The sequence below is a fragment of the Protopterus annectens genome, chromosome 1.part2 (genome assembly GCF_019279795.1).
Source record: "Protopterus annectens isolate FY-2018-M chromosome 1.part2, PAN1.0, whole genome shotgun sequence".
NCBI lineage: Eukaryota > Metazoa > Chordata > Ceratodontiformes > Protopteridae > Protopterus > Protopterus annectens.
Genome location: NC_056727.1, coordinates 105272133 through 105294172, shown reverse-complemented (window position 1 = coordinate 105294172; position 22040 = coordinate 105272133). Strand labels below are relative to the sequence as shown.

At 45.1% G+C, this 22040-nt stretch overlaps 1 protein-coding gene across 1 annotated transcript in view; it reads right to left on the bottom strand.

Annotated features, from left to right (window-relative positions):
• The window catches only part of ERLEC1 (endoplasmic reticulum lectin 1), a 1331813-nt gene that overhangs the window by 1141682 nt on the left and 168091 nt on the right, over positions 1-22040 (bottom strand). Inside the window, exon 2 of the mRNA XM_044055082.1 lies at positions 19492-19596. Within this exon, the coding sequence (XP_043911017.1) occupies positions 19492-19596 (105 nt within the window). The remainder of the gene's footprint in view (positions 1-19491; positions 19597-22040) is intronic.

Genomic DNA, 22040 nt, shown 5'->3' with positions numbered 1-22040 from the left:
CCCGTATATCATTAGATGGGTCACTAACTGGCTGACTGATAGAACCCATAGTCAAAATAGGGGAATCCACCTCCAACAGCAGACCTGTAACCAGTGGTGTTCCACAGGGATCAGTCCTGGGACCTCTACTGTTTGAACTCCTTTTTCTCCGAAGCTAAAACTAAAGTTCTGTGGCTGACAAAGTTTGCTTATGACTGCAAAATGGGAGCGATCATAGAATCTTCAAATGAAGTCATCATCCTACAAGAGGGTCTTACACAAACAAATGACTAGTGCCAAAGTCATGGCCTTAAACTCAATGCAAAAAAATGTATTATCACTCCTTTTGTTAAGAGTGATGTTCCTACTAACTACCACATTAATAACACCACCCTAAGTACGCAATCAGTGGTGAGACACATAGGCACACAGGTTGATAGCAATCTTACCTTTGATCACAGTGTCTCGACAGTGGTAGAAAGGCATTCTATAATGCTCATATCATAAGTAACGGCACTACCTCCACAAAAAAAAAGATGTTATAACCTCCTTGCACTCTTCCCTCATCAGACCAATAACTGAGTACAGTGCCTCTTTTGGTATGTACCTTTCCAAGCACCTGCAGCAACTGGAGAGACCACAAAGGTTCCTCACAAGGAAAATTCAAAGTCTTCAGCATCTGTCCTATGACAATCGTCTGAAATCACTGTCATTTTATTCTGTTTCATACAAACTACTCAGAGGCAATCACTGCCTTGCATATAAGGCAATCTTTGACCCTGCTTTATTGGAAATGCTGCATATCTGTAAGTCAAATAGTACACGGGTCACTCGCTCTAATGGACTTAACCTGGTATATGACATTAATAGAACCTTCTAGAGGGACAGATTTCTCTCCCAGAGGTTACCACACCTTTGGAACGGACTCCCACTTCACATCAAGCAGAAAAACCTTACTGGCCGTCTTCAAACACAATCTGGATGATTGGATGGGTAACTGTAAATTCACCCCAGGGGTTCCACCTATGTCACTCTTGGACAGGGGTGATAGGTGCTGATCGTGGAAATAAGGGTAAAACTTGGCCTAGGTTTGTAACGGCCCTAGGGTCATTAGCCTAATAACCTTCTATGATGCAGGAGAAAGGGTAGGCCACCCAACAGGAGCGGCAATCTGACTCAGTCCCTACCACTGGACTCTCGACATTAAGCAAATTAGGTGCTTGGGTTTGAAATTCCTGGACAGGATCGAAAAAGCCATATGGCTCTCACTTAGCCCATAGATTCCTGGCTCCTAATAACACGAAACAAATGGGCCAACTGGTTGCAGGTAGAGCAGCAATCACATTTAGTCCTGTGAAGGGATGAAAAAAATGAAAGAAAGTTAGGGACTCTCATATACATGTATAGCCTTTGGATGGAAGGCAAGAAAATGGCTTTATTAGTGGATGAATTAACTGTTTACATGCTGAAACAGACCAGGATACACCTAAACTGTGGAAAGCTACTGAAATAACTCCTGGATATAAAATTAATGTGGAATAAATGAAAGCCACAACAGTAAATTATGTTCTAGCCTGTGACTTGTGCAACAATATCCATATATAGGATTGAATATTTGGGAATATGGATTAAAACGTAATATGAACAAGGATTAAATTACATGTGGCTTGAATTCAAACAGAAGGTTATTAAAACATTAAGAGTTTGGATGTTTTTTTTTTTTTTCATGGAGTTGCACAGTAAAATACAAACAATGAAAATACTTATGGTCCCTTACATACTGTATTTTTCCCAGGCAAGTTTTATTAGTCAGACAAGAAACAATTGGAGGCAGTTAATGTGGACTATGTATGGGCAGGCAAGAGAGCACTATGGGACAAGATTTAAGGAGACACTAACCTTTTGGAAGCAGGCCATAGGATAAAATGAGAAAGAATGCTCAGAACAGTACATGTATAAATCTGCAGAATATTTCTTGAGGAGTAGAAAAAGAGTATGGAGAACAGATATATTACTAATAGGAGTGACATCTAAGGGGATGAATGCTAGCTAGACATGAGATGGCTATAAGTAATTGGAGAAAAATAACACAGGAGTCAAAGGGCCTGCTTTCAGAAGCCTTAAAGTCTAAGTGACTTACTCTGGTGTATTACACTGGTATAAGTCACTTAGACAGAGAACAATTCTTTTGGAATATGCCACTAGATGCAAGTCTGTTTATAGATAGGCCTTACACTGAATTAACTCACTTACACTGAGAGCAAGTCTTTTAGAATACGGCCCTAAATACTAGGAACAGTTAATGAAGGGAGGAAAAATAAAAGACTGGGATGAAGAAAAACAACTGTTTGATTTGACAGTGCGTGTGACAGTCAGCACTCAAGAGAAAGACCAAGTAGGAGACTCCCATACAAAACGCTAGTAATTTAAGATAAACAGACAGAGAGGTCCTGAGGAGCATTACAAGGGGAAAAAAAGAGTTAGTGAAGTTCTTTAGAGAATCAAGAATGGCAGATGTTACAAAATAGGGGATAATCAATGGGGCTTACAGCATTTTACACAATAATTATAAAAATCAATTAGAAGAACTTAGAAAAGATGGGTAAAAGAACAGACAGACATTACAAAAGATCAATGGTTCAATACCTGTAGAGCACATAAGTAGGCAATAAAATCTAGAATATTCAAAATATTTGCTTGAAAATGCCAATAAATATACTGTTATACATCAGGTAGACTTCTGTTTTCCCCAATATAGAGGGGGCAGATGTTGCAGATGGGAAGATGAGCCAACAGAAACAAGGAACATATCTTCCGAGAATGTTTGGAGCGGACAGTAATTAAGGTGGCAATAAAGGATACTTTAACACACATGCTGGGAAAGCATACAGAAATTACTACAGAAATTGTATTTTTGAGTTGAGGCAGAATAAAATCTTACCATAACAGCACATGCCCTTCTCTTCACTGTTGCAGTATTCCATAAGTATGGGATCCTCCACTTTGACAAATATGACTTCCTGGTAGTGGGTTTCCTGGCCTCCTGCAGGATCCAAAAGCATGTCCCCAGAAAATAGGTGCCGAAATAGGATCAAAACCCTATCGCCCACAGTGTCGGTTGAAGAATGGACTAGTGGAATGGATAACAGACCCCTTGTCTTGTGCGAGAAGGTCCACCCAATGAGATAACCTGTGGTGATTGCCCCTGGACAAGTGAGAAAGAAGGGGAAACCAATGCTGTCCAGGTCAAAAGGGCATCACTAGCAAGATTTTGGGGTAGGAGACTCTTACCTCATCTTGTGCAAGGTCCTCAGAAGCAGAAGATGGGGAAGGAAGGCATACAGAAAAGTACAGTTTTGTACCTACCATAAATGTAGATGTCCGATAGGTATGCATCTGCAGTAATAACATATGGGTTGTCCTGCCTCAGGCAGCCCTTCGGTCGGCCGGATTCCAAAGTCTGGGTCTGGCCTCGGCTGATGTCGCACTTCACCCGACGTCATAGCTCCTGGGGTATAAAGGCATCAGCCGACGCCATTTTCCTCAGTGTTTCTTGCCCCAGATGCCAGGTGCCCTCTAGGAAGGCCAAATTTGGATAAAAGTAGAAAATTCCAAACAGTAGAAAACAAAAAGTATATATACATATACACATACAAACAAATACACCATAATAGATTCCCCCAGCTAGCTAAGAGAGGGGTAAGTACCCTAGGAATACCACAGAGGGGAAGGAGGGTGGGTAATCCTGACTGCAGATGCATACCTATCGGACATCTACATTTATGGTAGGTACAAAACTGTACTATGTCCTTCAAGGATGCATCTGCAGTCATAACATATGGGTAGAATACCATAGCCAAACTGGGGGGAGGAGGCACTAAGATAATGATGGTGTAGTTAAGATCCCTTGTAAAACTGCAGTTGCAAAGCCTGCTCGGGATCTGGAGTATAAAGGAAGATTGTAATGCTTGGCAAATGTATGCACGGAGCTCCAAGTAGCAGCTTCTAAAATGTCTTTGGTAGCCACTCCTCGTAGGAAAGCTGTAGTGGTGGCTGTAGCTGTTGTGGAGTGAGGCCTGATATTTTCAGGCGTTGTCTTTCCATGAAAAGAGTAGCAGAATCGAATGCAATTTCCTATCCATTTTGAAATTGTCTGTTTGGAAATTGCTTTTCCTTGCACTCCTGTTGCATATGCTACCAGAAGCTGGTCAGTTTTTCTGCTGGTCTTAGTCCTGTCCAAATAGTAGCGCAGTTGTCTATGTACATCCAAGGTGTGTAGTAGTTTTTCCCCCCTGTTCTGTGGGTTAGGGAAGAACGTAGGTAAATGAATAGCTTGGTTCAAGGACACCCTGGATACCACCTTTGGCATGAAAGTAGGATTGGTTCTCAGAGACACTCTATCCTGGTGAAAGATAAGGAAAGGCTGCACTGCCATTAATGCCTGTAACTCGGATACCCTTCTTGCTGAAGTGATTGCTAGAAGGAAGGCAATTTTCCAAGATAAGAACTGTAAGTCTGCTGATGCTGCTGGTTCAAAATGGGGAAGTGTTAATTTTTCCAGCACAAAATTGAGATCCCATGTAGGCAGAGATGGTTTCCTTGGAGGTTTTACATTTTTGATCCCTCTTAGAAACTGTCTGAGGAGAGGATGAGAGAAGATAGGAGGGTCCATGTTGTACTCTGCTGAAATTGCTGAAGCATGAATCTTAATGGAAGAATAGGACAGGCCATTATGGAATAGTTCTGCTAAGTATTCTAGGATGTGTGCTAGGTTTGCCAGTGTGACATTTGTTCCCTTTGATGCACTCCAAATGAGGAATCTCTTCCATTTGGCTGAGTATGTTTTCTTTGTGGAGGGTCTGCGAGCCTCCAGGATAATGTCCTTGACCCTCTGAGATAAAACAGGTTGGTTTTGTTTTATGCAATTTTCCAGGCAGTTAGCTGCAGCGTTTTCAAGTTTGGATGCAGGGTCTTGTAGTTGTTCTGCATTAGAAGTAAAGGCCATAGAGGTAGAGGCCGTGTGTTCGTCCGAGACATGCTTCTCAGTAGCGGATACCAATGCTGCCTTGGCCAGTCTGGAGCTATCAGAATCACCTTTGGCTGTTCCTCCCTGATCTTCAGTAGAACTTTGTACATCAATGGGAGAGGTGGAAAGGCATAAACTGTCAGGGCCTTCCAGCTGAAAGAAAGGGAGTCCACCCTCCAGGCTTGTGGGTGGTATTCTCTTGAGCAGAATTTCTTCAGTTGGTAGTTGAGTGGGGAGGCGAACAGGTCTATCTCTGGCATTCCCCATTTCTTTGTTATGTTTTTGAAAATGGATGCAGCATCCATTCGTGAGCATCCGTGGTAGTTCTGCTTAATCTGTCTGCTAGTGAATTCTCTTTTCCCGGTACGAATCTGGCCTGTAGTTGAATGTTGAGATTCAGGCCTAGGTTCCACAGGTCCATTGCCATCCGGCATAGAGGGTAGGAATGCGTGCCTCCCTGTTTGTTGATGTACCACATGACTGTGGTATTGTCCGTCCTTATCAGCAGGTGTCCTTGCTGGAGGAATGATTTGAATCCCTCGATTGCATGCTTCACTGCCAGCATCTCCTTTAGAGTTATGTGTAGATTCAGCTGGTCTTGGGACCATAGGCCTTGGATACACTTGTCTTCCATGTGTGCCCCCAGCCTAGGTCTGAGGCGTCCGTGGTGATGGTCTGCCTTGGTTGTGGTTTGTGGAAAGGCAACCCTCTGTTGGTCTGGCAGGCCTGAGCCCACCACAGGAATTCTTTTTTCAGGCATGGAATGATTGGTATCATGGTTTCTAGACTGTGCCTGTGTTGAGACCATACATTCCTTAGGTACCATTGCAATTTTCTCATATGCAGCCTGGCATGTGGGATCAAGATTATGCAGGATGCCATGTAACCCAGGGCCTGCAGGACTTTCCTTGCAGTAAGCTGAGTTTGTCTTGTCAATTCCATGAAGTAGACTGGTAGTTGCTTTTGTTCTTCTTCTGTGAGAAAAGCCATCTGAGTTATTGTGTCCAGTTCTGCACCCAAAAATGTTATTCTTTGGGATGGCACTAGTCTTGACTTCTGTATGTTGACTGTGTATCCCAAGGCTTGCAGCAGTTGTATGACATAGGCCAAATCCTGTATTATTTTTGTCTTGTTGTCCGCTTGTATTAGGCAGTCGTCCAGGTATGGGTAAATTTGAATTCCCTGAAGCCTGCAATGTGCAATTACTGATGCCAGGCATTTCGTGAATACTCTGGGCGCAGTAGATAAGCCAAAGGGCAATGCTGAGAATTGATAATGCTCTGATCCTGCAAGAAATCTGAGGTGTCTTCTGCAATCTGGTCGTATAGGGACGTGCAGGTATGCCTCCTTGAGATCTAGAGTCACCAGCCAAGACTCCTTGCCCAACATGGGAAGAAGTTGCTGTAGGGTCAGCATCTTGAATTTTGGTACAATGAGATATGTGTTCAGTGCGGACAAGTCGAGAATAGGCCTCCATTGAGTTTCTTTTCTTGGTACAAGGAATAGTCTGGAGTAAAATCCTTGGCCTTGTTCCATAGATGGTACCTTTTCTATTGCTCTCATCCTTAGTAAGTTGATGATTTGTTTTAGAGCCTCTGACTTCTGGCTTGGTGGAAGGTTTGGCATTCCTCTCTTTTTTGGTAAAGTGTGGAAGTGAAACCTGTAGCCTTTGTCTATTGTTTGCAAAGTCCATTTGTCTCCTGTAATCCAATGCCAGTTTTTTGAAAATAAAGCTAGCTTTCCGCCCAAGGGTGCTTCCAGTTGCTCCCTGGTAGGCGGAATCAGAGCCAAGTCATTGTGTCTGTCCTGTGGAAGTGGTTGCAGTCGCAGCTGTGGCGGTACTCCTCTGGTTGGCAGGTTGCCACTGACTGCCCCTGTAGGCACCCCTTGATTGACCCCTGCCTCTTGGGCGTCTATTTCTGCCTCTCTGTCCTCCGGAGGTGTCTGGAAAGGACCAATTCCTTGAAGGCCAGTTTCTGCTGAACCTCGGAGGTTGGACCTGCAGAAAATCCTTGACTGTTTGCACAGATTTTGCTTTTTCTTCCACTTTCTTTAGAACCTCCTGTGCCGGGGAGCCAAATAAACTTTGTTTCTCCATAGGAGCATCTAGGAGTTTAGACTTAACATGGTCTGGCAAGGATTGCTCTTTTAGCCAGGCATGCCTTCGAATCACTGCTCCAGTCATAGCTGATCTAAATGAAGCCTCCAGTGCATCATAGCCACATTTTAAGAAATACTGACCTGCTGAGAGTTGTGTACCAATTCCTGAAGGGACTTACGGTCTAAAGGTTCAGGAGAAGAAAGCTTTTTGTTCAGCTGATCTAGCAAAAATTCCTGGTACTGTATCATGTGAAATTGACAGTTTAAAGCCCTGGCAGAAAGAGTAGCAGATGTATAAACCTTTTTACCCCATCTCTCTAATGCTCTTGATTCTCTTTCAGAGGGTAGGGAGTTTTTGGCAGAGGCAGCTGCAACACCCTTAGGACCCTGAGAAATGGTTTCTGGGTCTGCAGCATGGGCCTTATACAAGTGAAAGTGAGAATCCGGGACCCTGTAATATCTGTCAGGTTTGGCAGGGGCCGGGGGAAGATAATCAGGGGCAGAACTGGCATCATTGTATGCATCATCAACAACTGATAGTACAGGTGGTATGGCTAAAGGCCTATGCTGTGGCAAGTGTAAAAAGGTCCTAAGCCTTTTTCTAGAATCAGAAAAATCCTGACCCTGCCATTGGAAGTGTTCCCTCATTGAGTGTAGAGTTTCCCCAAATGAAAATTCTTCTGGGGGGGAGGCAGAAGGAATGGAGTCGTCTGCATCCGAATCCTCATAAGGTGAGTATGGTCCTTCCTGATGGGCTGATAAATCTGATCCATCCGAGGAATAGTCAGAGGAGAGAGGTTCAGGGGGTTCAGGCCTAGGCCTTTTTTCAGGAGGGGGTTGTGAGGCCCTGTCTGGGTGAGGTTGGGATCCCCTGATCAGAGAAATAAGGTCCTCAGCAAGGCTGAGAATCTGAGAACTTGAGGAAGGCCTGTGAGGGGGAGCTTTTGTAGGTAAGGCCTTGGAAAGTTTAGCTGCTTTAGCCCTGGAGAAGGCCTTAATAGACATAGAAGCAGGGGGTCTAGCTGCCCCACGTGCAGGAGTAGAGATGTCCAACGGAATGGTGTCGGACAATTCTTGTGTGCCTGCTTCTTCAGTAGGAATTTCTGTAGCCGACTCTGCCGGGGCCACTGTGGCCTCTGTTGACGGAGACATGCTTTCGGCCGAAGGAAGAACCGAGGACTCGGTTTCAGCCGAAACCGAGACACTTGCGGTAGGCCTAACCGTGGATTCAGCCGAAACCGCGGGCCGCGAGTGTCGGTCCTTATCCTTGCGTTTTTTGGCTAAATGTGTAGTTGGAGTCTCCGACGGCATTTTATATGCAAAAGCGGGACCAAAAAACTCTTCTGCAAACTCCGACCGACGTCTAAGTGTCCGTCGGTTGAAGGAAGCACAGGCTAAACAAGCTGATACGTCGTGGTCTGGGCCTAAGCAAGGAAGGCAGTAAGAGTGGAAATCCTTATGAGGTATTTGTTTCCCACAAGTTAAACAATTATTTACTTCGTCTGACATCGGCTGAGGCAAGAAAGAGTCCCCAACGGGGTACTTAGCTTTTTTAGAAGTCTTCGGTAGCTGAAATCTCTGGATCTGACCGACCGGCACTTGTGAACAGCTTCTGCTTCGGGCACCGCGCGGCAAGAAAGACTGAGGAAAATGGTGTCGGCTGATGCCTTTATACCCCAGGAGCTATGACGTCGGGTGAAGTGCGACATCAGCCGAGGCCAGACCCAGACTTTGGAATCCAGCCGACCGAAGGGCTGCCTGAGGCAGGACAACCCATATGTTATGACTGCAGATGCATCCTTGAAGGACATCATCCCTTTCCAAGAAAAATACAAGGCGTTCACTTTCCAAGCAGAGGACTTGGGACACTGGAACAGAATAGTGGAAGTTGTCCATTCAGAGATGAGGCAAAAAGATCTACCTGAGGAATACCCCACCGATGCACAATGTCCAGTACAGGGACATAGCTCTGTGAAGCATCCATCTGTAAGCTTGTTTGCTGGAGTTGTTGAAACAGTCTGCCATTAGATTCGGCTCCATGGGAATGTAAACTACCTGAAGAGTCAATTGATACTGGACAGCTAGATCCCAGACCTGAACAGCTTCCTGCAAAGAAGATAAGACCATGTACCACTTGCTTGCTGACATAACCACAATACAGTGGTACTGTCTGTGAAAACTGTGATGGGCCCAGGATGAAAAAGAGAATGAAAAACCTGAAGGGCCAGAAGCAGGGCCCTCATCTCCTTTATGTTGATGTGGTCTGACCTCTGATACAGACGCCAAAGACCTTGAACCTTGAGATAACTGAAGGAGGTCTCCAATCCCTAGTCTGAGGTGTCTATAAAAAGCTCTTGAGTAGGGGCTGGAGCTTGGAAAGGCTCAAGATTGAGACAACAGAGGGAAGGGACTGGGAAGTTGGGGTCTATATCATATGACTGAATCACACAAATTGCGAACACTCATAATACTGAATGTACTTTTTCTGAGATTTCGGTACAGTGAAGAATGGGATATTTGTCCTTTCTTCACTGTAGTGCAATCTCGGAGTTGGAATATATATTTAGCTGGTGGTGTGGGGGGGCACAGCCCCCCACAATAGGAAGTTCGAGGTCTGGTACATTCAATATTATGAGCGTTCGTAATTTGTGCGATTCGTATGATATAGACCCGGGAAGTCTAGGGGGGTGACAATGTTGAAGCCACAATGACCTGAGGTACCACTGTAGCTGTCTCATATAGAGCCTGGCCAAAGAAAGCATGGGAATGGTGGAAGCCATGAACCTGAGGGCCCTGAAAAAGTCCCTGGCTGTGACTCACTCCAGAGGAAGAAGAGACTGGAAAAAGGCAATAACAGAAAAGGCCTTGGGGTTCGGCAGGGATGCCAGTATAGGGATGGTCCAGATCCTACAACCAAGGAAACCGTGATCCTGAGAAGGGAGTCAGAACTGATTTTTCAAAATTTATGGTGAACCTCAGGGTCTGTAACTGGGAAATGGTGAACTGGAGATATTGAAGTAGAGCCTTTGAAGATGAAGCCTGAATGAGCAGATTGTCCAGATAAGGAAAAATCTGAACTCCTCTCATCCTGCAAAAAGCAATGACAGCAGCAAGGCATTTGGTGAAGACCCCTGGGGCAGTAGAGAGGCCAAAGAGCAAAGCAGAGAACTGAAAATGGAAGTAAGAAACAGAGAAACAAACATTTCCTGGCAAGGTGATGGACTGGGATATGAAGGTAGGCATCCTTGAGATAGAGAGAGACCATAAATGCCTGAGTAAGAAGAAGAGTAAATAAGGTTTGAAGAGACAACATCCAAGAGGAAGGACTCTTGAGAAAAGCGTTGACCTGGGAAAGGTCCAAAACTTGTCTCCAAGTGCCCTCCTTACTGGGATCCAGAAACATTCTGAAGTAAAAAACCCTCCCTCCCCACCTGGGCCAGTGGTACAGCTTGAATAGTGCCCTGAACCAAAAGAGAATGAAGCACCTCTGGGAAAAAAGGAAACTGTTCATGAGTAGGTTGAGGGGTGCCCAAAAAGGGAGGAAAGGGAGGAAGGGATTTCCAAAACAGAAAATACCCCTGGCAGATGACAGACAGAACCAGAGAGTCTGTTGTGATTCTCACCCAGTCTGAAAGGGAGACGGAAAGATGAAGGGATAAAGGGACCTGGCCCAGGGAAAAGTGTCAAGCAGAACCCAGCTTGTCCTGAAGACAGATTTCTGGGAGGTAGGTGTTTGATTAGACTTAGCAGTAGGCATAGGTCTAGAACCCTTTTTACCCTTGGGTGGAGGACAAGAAAGGCTACAAACAAAAGCAGGTTTCAAAGAGTAATTCCTCTGAAACTTTGGAACAGGAGAAACAAAAATATGTTTCAATTCCAGCAAAGCCTTGCCCTTATTCTGGAGCGACTTAAGTTCAGCAGCAGCAGCACTAAAAAGATTTTTATTTTCCAAAGGAGCATCCAACAATTTGGCCTTAATGTCATCAGGCAAAGCTTGAAGATGAAGACATTAGTAACACCTTATGACAAAACCAAATGCAACAACCCTGGAGGAAACATCAGCAGCACCATACCTGCACTTAACAAAAAGGCGGGCAACTTGAGAGGTGGAACCCAACAAGGAAAGAGCAGAGGCCTTCCCAGGAAGATCAGAGCTTACCCAAGAAAGAAGGGCCAAAACATACCTAGTGATACAAGTCTGGCAGCCAATGGCCCTAAATGATAAGCTGTCTGCAGTATAAACCTTTTTGCCTAGCTTCTCCACTGCCTTACTATACCTGTCTGAGCAGCTTGCTACAGGGCAAACATTTTGAGGGTTTATTTGAAGAGACAGACAGTACAGAAGGGTCAACAGAAAGGCATCTATACAAAAGATTACATTCATCAGGCACCTTGTAAAACCAGTCAGGTTTCTTGGGAGCTGGGGGCTGAGAATCAGGTACCACAGAAGCTGCTGTAAAAGTGTCCAGGAAGCCCGCTAGAAGAGGGGGAACAGAAGGTTTAGGAGACTCCATCTGAAGGAGCTCATAATACCTCTTCTGGATGTCAGAACCATGAGAGCAATCCCACTTAAGAATTCCACCATACGGGTAATGGTGCCCCCAAAAGAGAGTTCCTCCAAAGGAGAATCTGGACTAATAGAATCCTCTTTCTGAACCATAACACAAAGGAGAATGGATATAGAAAGAGTAAGGTAAGGACTCTTCCCCAGAGTCCTGATCATCAGAGGAATACAGCTCCCTAAGTCTTTTAAGAGGAGTGGAAGACCAGGGAGGGGCAGGCACAGACTCTCCTTGGGGTAGGCATTAAACAATCCCCAAATAAAATCCTGCCATTCACACTGGAGATATTCAACTAGAGGGCAAAGTTGCTTGGCTTTCTTTTTCATTTTCTGCAGGACATTTGCACTAAACACCCTAGGAGGGTCAGACCCTTGACGACACTCAATAACAGTAGCAAGCGTCTCCTCCCTCACTAAAATCTGTGGAATCCCTCTCAGTCCCTTGGAAATAATCAGCAGATATTTCCCTCTCAACATCTGTAAAGTCTCCAAGGACAAGCAAGGAGAAGGATTCATGCTGGCCTCTGACAGAGTTGCGGCAGAGGAATCTGATGCAACCACGGGACGATCCTCTGGGCTTTCACTAGCCTCGAGAAAGATGTCTGGAAGAGGCTGCAGGCCTAATTTTTTTAGCCTTTTTCTTGACAGACTGCTGACCCTCAAGACAGGAAGACTCCACCACGGCACCTTGAGCCAAAATCTTAAGACGATGGTTTTCTTGGTAAATAGATAAGGAGGAAAGACGACTATAGAGGGTCTTAGGAACAAAGGTTTGGCAGACAGAACACTGAATATGATCGTGGGAAGCACTCAAACAAAAGAGGCACTGGTCATGACCGTCTTTATGGGGAATCTGCCTCCCACACTGATATTTTCCCTTTCTGGATGGCATGAAACCAATTAATACTACAGAAAAAACAGAAAAAGAGAAATCCCAATTGGGGTATTTATCTGAAAAAAAAAACATCTCGGTAACCAGCATAGCAGAAGGCATTCAGACCAACATTGAGTGATGGCATTCAAACTGTCGGCAAAGAAGTTCTGAAGTGTGTGCATCTGTACATCACCTTTATGCCCTACAAATTGCATGGTAGCATTACATGTGACATAAAGTGCCTGTAGAGGCTAAAGACTTTGGTATTATGTTGGATGTTGGGCTATCCTTGCCAGGAGATTTCTTATGTAAGAAATACTGCACTAGATATATGTAAGGACACTGTCTATGTATTGAATGGGCATATTAAATCTACCAATGTTATCAGTCAAAAAATAATTACATGGAGGTGGAAAACAAGAAGTTATGTACTCACCATAACGTTCGGTGTATGTAGTCCATCTCGCCTCACATTCTTACTCACGGGTTCGGAGCCGAATATTGGCTCCGACTCGGCCAATTTTTTTTACTAGCTCGAAGTCTCTCATTGGCTGGATCAAGCAGGTATCCCATGCTGCCCTGCTCCATAACCCCAGATCTAGTTTGCTGCGAAACCACAAACACACCCTATGCACAACAACAAAAACTACGATGTAGAACTACCAAGGAGGTAAGAAAAACGCAACTATTATTGAAGGGTACTCTAGTACCAATCCTCCAGGAAGGGGGCAGGTGGGAGGGTACGTAAGAATGTGAGGCGAGATGGACTACATACATCGAAAGTCATGGTGAGTACATAACATCTTGATGTTATGTAGTCCAATCTCGCCTACATTCTTACTCATGGGACAGCGTCCCCAGCACTTCTATCCTGGGAGGCTCAAAGGAAGATACTCCTGTGGATTGTGGAACCAAAGGAAGCCCGATCCCTAGAGGCCACGTCCAGTTTGTAATGAGTAACAAAGGTATGGGGGGAAGCCCACGTGGCTGCAGCACAAATATCATCCAAGGATAGTCTGGCATGGTATGCTATAGACGCAGAAACAGCCCTGGTAGAGTGAGCCTTGACGGGGAACGGTAGAGTTTTTCCTGCTGAAGAATAAATAAAGGAAATACAATTAGCAATCCATCTGGAAATGGTAACCTTAGGATCCCACTCTATTTTCTGAAAAGGAAACAAACAATTGGTCAGACTTTCGTAGATGTTTGGTCCTGTGTAGATAGAATCGCAATTGTCTGTGCACATCCAGTTGATGAAATCTAAACTCTGCTTTGTTCAAAAATTGAGGGAAGAACACTGGGAGCTCAACAGACTGGTTGAGATTAATAGTCGATGTAACTTTAGGGAGAAATGACGGGCTAGGTCGAAGAGACTCTGTCCTTATGAAAAATTAAATACAGGGGTTTAATGGAGAGGGCTTGAATCTCCGACACTCGTCTGGCTGATGTAATGGCTATCAGGAAAGCCGTTTTCCAAGACAAAAACTTTAACTCGCAGGTGGCAGCTGGTTCGAAAGGTGGGGAGGTAAGGGCTTGCAAAACCAGGTTTAAATCCCAAGGCATAACAGGTTCAAAAATAGGAGGCCGGAGTAATAAGGTGCCCTTTAAAAAGGCCTTACAGAGTTTGTGAGCCATAAGGGAAGGCTCATAGGAGGTATGAAAGCTAGAAATAGCCACCAACTGGACTTTAATAGTGGCAGGAGCAGAACCCTGCTGAAAGAGCATGGACAAGAACTCCAAAACCGCAGGAATAGGGGCTGTGTAGGGGTCGATTCCTTGAGCATGAGCCCAAATAGAAAATCTCTTCCATTTGCTGGAATAAATCTTCCTAGTCGAAGACTTATGAGAGGATGATAAAATGTGTACTACCTCAGGTGAAAAATGATGAAGCCTGACTAGCGACGGAAGTGGAGTAGCCAGGCTGTCAACCTGAGGGTCCGCAGAGAGGGGTGGAACTGTCCCGACATGTACATCAGTAGGTCTGGTACTGGGTCCAGAGTCCAAGGAGTGTCCACCACGAACGGATGGAGAAAGAAGAACCAGACTTGGCAAGGCCAGTGTGGGGCAATTAGAATCATCTTGCTTCCCAAGGATAGGGCTTTCTAAATCACTCTTGGTAACAGAGGAAATGGAGGGAAAGCATAGAGCAGACCGGAGGGCCAATAGTGGACTACAGCGTCCCTGGGTGATTCCCCCTGTGGGGGGGATCAGGGTGAAGTAATTGCTGCATTTGGCATTGAGGGGATTGGCAAAAAGGTCGCAGCAAGGCTCACCCCACCTGTTGAATATATGTTCTGCAACCCGAGGGTTCAGGGACCACTCATAAGGCATGAGAATAGCTCTGCTCAGCCTGTCTGCTATCACATTGGCCTTCCCGGGAATGTGTGTTGCCACCAGGAACTGTTGGGAAGATACCGCCCACTGCCACACTTGCATGGCCTCTCTGCACAGGGGGTAAGATCTGGTTCCTCCCTGTTTGTTTAGATACCATACCACGGACATGTTGTCCGAATGTATCGCGATTGTCCCAAGAAGGAGAAAGCTCTGAAGTGCCCACAACGCCAGAAGCACTGCTCTCATCTCTACGACATTGATGTGCAGATGTACCTCGTACTCTCGCCACGTGCCTTGGACCATCCTGCCAAGATAATGCCCCCCCACCCCATCTGGGAGGCGTCCGTGGTTATGGTGGTGACAGGTGATGGAGGAACAAACTGTTTCCTCTCATCCAGGTTGGTGGAGCATAGCCACCAACTGAAATCCTGTTTGCATCGGTCTGTGAGCAGGATCAGGAGAGAAAGGGGGAGTTTCTGAAAGGACCATTGGGCAAATAGAAGCCATTGAAGAAGCCTCATATGTAATCTTGCTAGAGGCACTAGCATAATGGTGGCTGCCATGGTGCCCAAAAGCATCTTGCTTGTACTTTCCTGAGGGGTAATAGTGCGCGAACCTGATTCTGCAATACTGTGGTCCTTTGATGCGGCAAGAAGGCCCGCATTTGGACGGTGTCTACCTCTGCGCCTATAAAGGTGACACGCTGTGAGGGCAGCAAGGAAGACTTTTCCCAGTTCAACGTTATTCCAAGTCACTGACAGAGGGTAACAGTGGCGTCCCTGTCTTGGATGAGTAGATGCCTGGTGGGGGCGGTGAGGAGCCAGTCGTCCAGATAAGGAAACACCTGGAATCCTTGACGTCTCAGGTGAGCTGTCACCACCACCAAACACTTGGTGAACACCCTGGGGGCTGTGGTGACCAAAGGGCAGGGCACGAAACTGAAAATGGCTGGCTCCCAACCGGAAGCGTAGGTGACTCCTGGATGCCCTGTCCAATTTGATATGATAGTAAGCATCCTTGAGGTCGATGGAGCACATCCATATCTCTTTTTCCAGCAACGGAAAAATGGACTGAAGGGTGACCATTCGGAACTTGGACTTTTGAACATAGTGGTTTAATCGGCTGAGATCTAGAATGGGTCTCAAGTCCCCTGTTCTTTTCGGCACCAAAAAGAATCTTGAGTAAGTCCCTAATCCGATCTGGTCTGAGGGGACAGGCTGGATGACTCCTTTCTTTAGCAGCTTTGAAACCTCTATGGCTGCATGATCCCTTTGACTGTGTGGAACGTCCGGGATTTTTCTGACTGGAGGAGGGTCTGACGAAAGGGGTATGGCATAACCTCCAGAAACTATTCGTAATACCCATCGATCCTGAGTGATGCTTTCCCAGGCTTCCAGGTATAACAATATGCGGCCCCTGACTGGCTCCGGAGAAGCACAGTCACACACATGAGGAACGATGGTAGGAAGAACTGCGAAAGGAATCACGGTCTCCTGAGTTGCGGGGGCCTCCTCTGCCTCTAGGGTGGCGTCTTCCTGAATAACCTCCCCCACCTCTGCCTCTGGAGGGGGAATCACCTTGTGCGGCAGGGAAAACCTTCTGTGACTTCTTGAACGACATCTTCCCACCTCTCTGAGCCTTGGGGTAAGGCCTAGAGGGGAGTGAAAAATGGACCCCTACGGCAGACAGGGTCTTTCCCTCTTGCTCGCATCTGGTGAGGGTGTCTTTCACTTTGGTCCCAAAGAGCAAGGACCCATTAAAAGGAGCGTTAGTGAAGGAAGACTTGAAGGCCTCCGCGAAATGACACAGGCGCAACCAGGCTTGCCTAATGAGGGCTACTCCTGAACTGGCTGCCCTACCCGCCCCCTCGGCTGCATACGATATGAGCCTCATGGACGAGTTGACAATAGAATTTAGGGTAGACACCTGGGCGTTGACTGGGCACCAACACTTCAGAAACGTTACCCGCTAGAGTATCTCCCAACTCCTTGAGGAGATCTCTCTGGAGCCGAGTGAAATGGCAAAGGTAGTTCAGTGACCATAAGGTGAAGGTCGCTGAGAAAAGGGTACGCTTCCCGTACCTGTCCAAGGTCCTAGACTCCTTGTTAGGAGGATGGACGGAGGAAGAAGTCTCGTTTACTTCCTTCTGAGTGGCCGCTGCCAGCACCATGGCATCTACAGAAAGCCCTTTGGACAGAAATTCTTTCCCCGTGGGAGCAGAAAGAAACTTACTGGCCCTTCTGGGTACAGGTTCTACCATATCAGGATTCTCCCACACCCTCCGACAGATTAAATCCAACAGTTCGTCGAAGGGTGGAGACACCCAGGAGGCGGAGGGTTGAGCTCCAAAGGCCTCCTCGGAGGGGGATTTGGAGGGCCAGTCGCCCCTGTCTCTCAAAATCTTCAGGATGTCAGAGAAAGAGACGTCATCAGAGGACGACTTGGGGGACCCCTCCGACTCTTCAAGGTCGGTATCAGAAGTGAGAGACTTGTCCTGGGAGTCTATGTGCTTCCTCTTGCACGTCTTCTTTCTGGGGGCCACAGACTCTGAGGGACCCTCAGAAAGTTGGGGACCACTCATGGGGGTATCCCCAGACCTTTGGGCTCCGCCATCTATGGATATGGGGGCGTCAGAGGCTCTAGCCAGGGTGGAAGGGGACGGAATGACCGATCTAGGTGATGTAACTGACGATCTGGCCAGTGAGCTCCGCATGGCCTCGAAGGCCGGTCTCCCTGAATCCGAGGACCGACGGGCCTCAGAGGCCATGATCGGAGTCGGGGTCCCCAGAGCCGATGCGCCGAGAGGGAGGCTCGGAACCGATGGGTGTCCCGAAACATCCCCCTCGGGCCCAACTGAGGAAACTCGAGTGCCGAAACCTGTGGAAGGAGCCGACAGGGTCGGAGCCGATGTCAGCACCGATAAACCTTTAAGGGGTATCGCAGCCGGCGCAAGAACATCACTCGGAGCGGAGCACTCCGGCTCCGAAGACAAGGAAGCACTCGGAGGAGGAACCATCGACACAACCAAAGGGACAGGCTCCGGAGCCTACTGGGTCGGAGCCGAAAATAATTTAGTCAACACCGGCGACTGCAGGAGCCTCTGCACCACCCTATCAACATCCAAATCAGAAAGCCTGGAGGATCTGGAGGACAGGGATGGAGAACGGGATCTCCTGTCAGGAGAACCATGCCTAACACTGGGAGATCGGCTCCAAATTGGTTCCAGTAAAATAGGAGCCGAAGCCGATTCCAGTACCACAGATACCTCCTGCGGCCCCGAGGACATAGAAGCCGAGGAAGCAGAGTAAATTTTTGAAAGTTTCTCCGGCGGCTCCGAAGAAAGAGAGGGAGCCAGAGATCTTTTTCTTCGCCTTTGAAACCTTAGGCTTGGCCTGAGAACCAGAGGCCGAGTCCAAAGACACCTCAAACAAAGGTTTCAAAAGACCCTTCAATATTAATTTATTTTTCCTCTCCTGAAGCACCCTCGGACTGAAGGCATGACAGCAGCTGCAAAACTCCTGTAAATGAATTGCACCTAAGCAATAAACACATACAGAATGTCCATCCGTGATGGACATCTTGGAACCACACTTGGCACATTTTTTGAAACCGGAAGGTTTATGTTCCTTCTGCTCGACTAGGAAAAACACAGCAAGGCGGGAAAACAGTAAACACTCTATTACAACCAAGAACCTTTATGTAAAATGGTTCTCTAAAAAACACACACAATCAACAACAAGAGCTAGCTTAGTTTAGCAACAAACAAACTTTAAACACTAAAACACACAGAAAAGAAGGACTAGGTCCTCTAACTCAAACAGGCCTAGCCCACCGAAATTAGGGATACCAACTACAGACCAGAAAACACACCAAAATAATCCACAATATGCAAAACAGCTACTGAAATAGCTTTTGGGTTGAAAACAGCAAATTTCTCAAGAGAAATTGAAAAATAAAGGTACTTAGCCACAGCCAAGCGAGACCACATCCTAGCTACACGAGCGGCAAACGAGATCTGGGGTTATGGAGCAGGGCAGCATCGGATACCTACTTGATCCAGCCAATGAGAGACTTCGAGCTAGTAAACAAAAAGGGCCGAGTCGGAGCCGATATTCGGCTCCGAACCCGTGAGTAAGAATGTAGGCGAGATTGGACTACATAACATCTAATGTTAAGCTAACTTTTGAAGATGATTTACACACAGTAAATGAAATATGAATTTTAGGAAGCTGGATCTTGAAGAAAAATGGAGTAATTTTCACAAAATTTAAATGCACTATTGGGAACCAATCTGCATCTACAAGGAGTCAAGAAAAGAAGGAAGACTGGACAGAGAGACCGAGAGATTAGAAATACATTTGATCCAAACATACTACTTATGTGTTACCCACTTTAGAATGTAATGAACAAATTTATTTGAACTTATAACAACTGCTGAAACTTCAGTAAGGTTGTATCTTTCAAAACAATGCATCATGATTTATGTAAAGCTGGATCAGGCAGCTAAAACACCTGATGCAAGACTATGGTAAATAAAGAAAGGTGCAGCTTCAGTAAGATTCCAAACCATAAGTAGGAAAAAATACATTTACACCAAACCTGCTGTTTAATACACACCTCCATGTCACCTGACATCAATGGAAGTAAACATCTATATTTTTCACTGTCAGCTGTTGTCATGATGATATAGTTGTCATCTCTGTACAAGGCACTTCCTGTTGGCTAAAACAATACAATAAATAAAACAAAAAGTAAGTTCTAAGAAGCCCAAGAAATAGGAAAAATGTGATGTGAGTTCAGCCATTCAGTCTATTACTGGCAGATGTTATCCTCGAAAAACACATTAACATTTAATCACAAAACATTTTTTACAGTGTAACAGAAAAAAATCGAAAAGCATAACTGTACAGAAAGCAACATGTAGACTTTCTAAGGGATGTGGAGTCATCCTGCATTTCTTACCCAGGTCTAACATAAGCAAGGAATATATTATCTAAAAACTAACCATGCAGCAGCTACAATAGGGTAAACAGAATGTGTTGTCAATAGTGTTGCTCTTACACTCAGTCTCATTGTGAACCATCAATAAGCACAACACAATTACAGCAAAAAATCTCCATTAAACATACAGCACAAAAACGTTTTTCAGTCTAGACAAGAATATCAAAATAGCACTATGTGCCAGATTAACTATTTGGCTTACGTAATATACAGTACTTCCAGACCAATCTATTTTAGTTTTTGAAGGGTCTACCCCTCCCCTCTTACATATGCATCTTGAGGATCCCAGCAGCGCAATATATCGGATTATAAGATGTGGGTCCACTTGCAGACTTGTAAATGCTTCCATACACTAGTCACTGTAACTATCCTCCCACCATAACTCAGGAATGAGATCGGTATGGACAGGTAAGCAATGTTCAGTGGGAGGATGTCATAATGGTTAAGGTGTTTGCCTTACAAACAGAAGGTGCAGGGTTTGATTCTCACTTGGGGTAAATGGCAAGGCTTAAAATGGCCTGCAAAGGCAGTTAGCCTAGTACCAGCCAGTCAGCCTATGCAAACCCCGACCTCAGAGACCCGATAACACTATTTCCCTATCTCTAACTAATGCAGTGAAACTTGTTCTTCATCAAGGGTCAGCAGTCTGTGCAGACTATCTTCATGAGAGAAACCTGGCTAATAGGTCTTAGCAATACTATCACACTGATTCCCTCTTACATTCTCTGACTCTTAGGACATTACTTGAATCTAAGTAATAAGAATTTCGGAATGGGACAGTCCCACTGGGCCAATAAGCCACACTCAGAATATGTTTTACTGCTTGCAAGGTATTCAGGGATAACATTTTACTAATCAAATAAAAAAGTGGCATGAGAAGGCAAAAAAAGAGGGAATAGAAAATAGGCTTCTAAATTTTGAAGACAGAAGTAAAGGTGCAAGCTTCCTACTGCCCTGGACCACAAAAAGTGCCTTTAGGAAAGAAAACATCTATATTGTAGTGAAATGTAAACATATACAATGTATTTATATTCTTTCAAATGTGAAGCATAAATGAAAAGCATAAAAGTGAAATTAAAACACAGCACAAAAAAACAAACAAACAAAAACACTCACAAAACTTACTATAATGTAATAAGTCAGTCCAATTTTCATTTCAGGGAACCAGAACCACACAATACGACTCCAAAAGAACAAGAAATGCAGCCAAAGACAGGACTTCAAATGGAAACAGTTCTCTTTATTGGATACAACCACAAGAAACATTAAGCACTTTTGTCCCACATAAAACTACATGGGAGTTTTTCAGAACAAAAAACATCTGAATAAGCCAGGTTTAAATATCACTATTCAAACACATGCTCAACCAATCAAAATTAAAAAGCAATAAAACAATTAAAAAGAGTTGTTAACCCTCAAAGTGCCAGAGTTTTAGCAAACAGTTTATGCTAGTATATTCATTCAGGCCAGGATACTTAAATGTATTTAGCTTAGATTGCCAGCTTAGGTCACAATTCTATGTGGGGGGTATTGGTGAAGGGGTAGTAAGCAGAGGAGAAAAAGGAAAAAAAGACTTTCTCCTTCATTATGACATTTAATCAAGACAGTTTAGCTGTGGTAAAAATTGTTAACAAAAACTGCTCCCTCTTTAATTTGGACTATATGACTGTAGAAAAATTAGGCGCTAAGCCATTTATAATTTTTAAAAAGGAGAGATCGTTTAAAAATCTACTAGAAAACAATTGGGCAGGAAAAGAACATAAAAACAGGCCCTCTCGGAACTTCAAATGTGGGATGTGCAGGAAGCGCCCCAATGTTATTAAAACATGGGTGAAATTCAGGTTGGGTGACTACCAGTGTAATATACATGATCATTTCACTTGTCAGTCTAAAAGTGTTGTTTATGCTGTAAAATGCCTGCACTGTCTTGTAGAAAGTTTAGAGAAAGAATGCACGAACATCTAAATGTTATAAAAACGGTAAAAGTACAAATGCTTTATCTAAACATATAATAGAATATAATGGTTTCTTAGTCTTACAGCAGATAGTTGGGCAGGGACACGATGCACTGGTTGGGCAGAGAGGGTGCTGGAGGTCTTAGCTTGGCCACACGGCTCAGATCTCAACCCAATAGCTGTGCCAGTGGGGAGTCTTATGGGGGATCT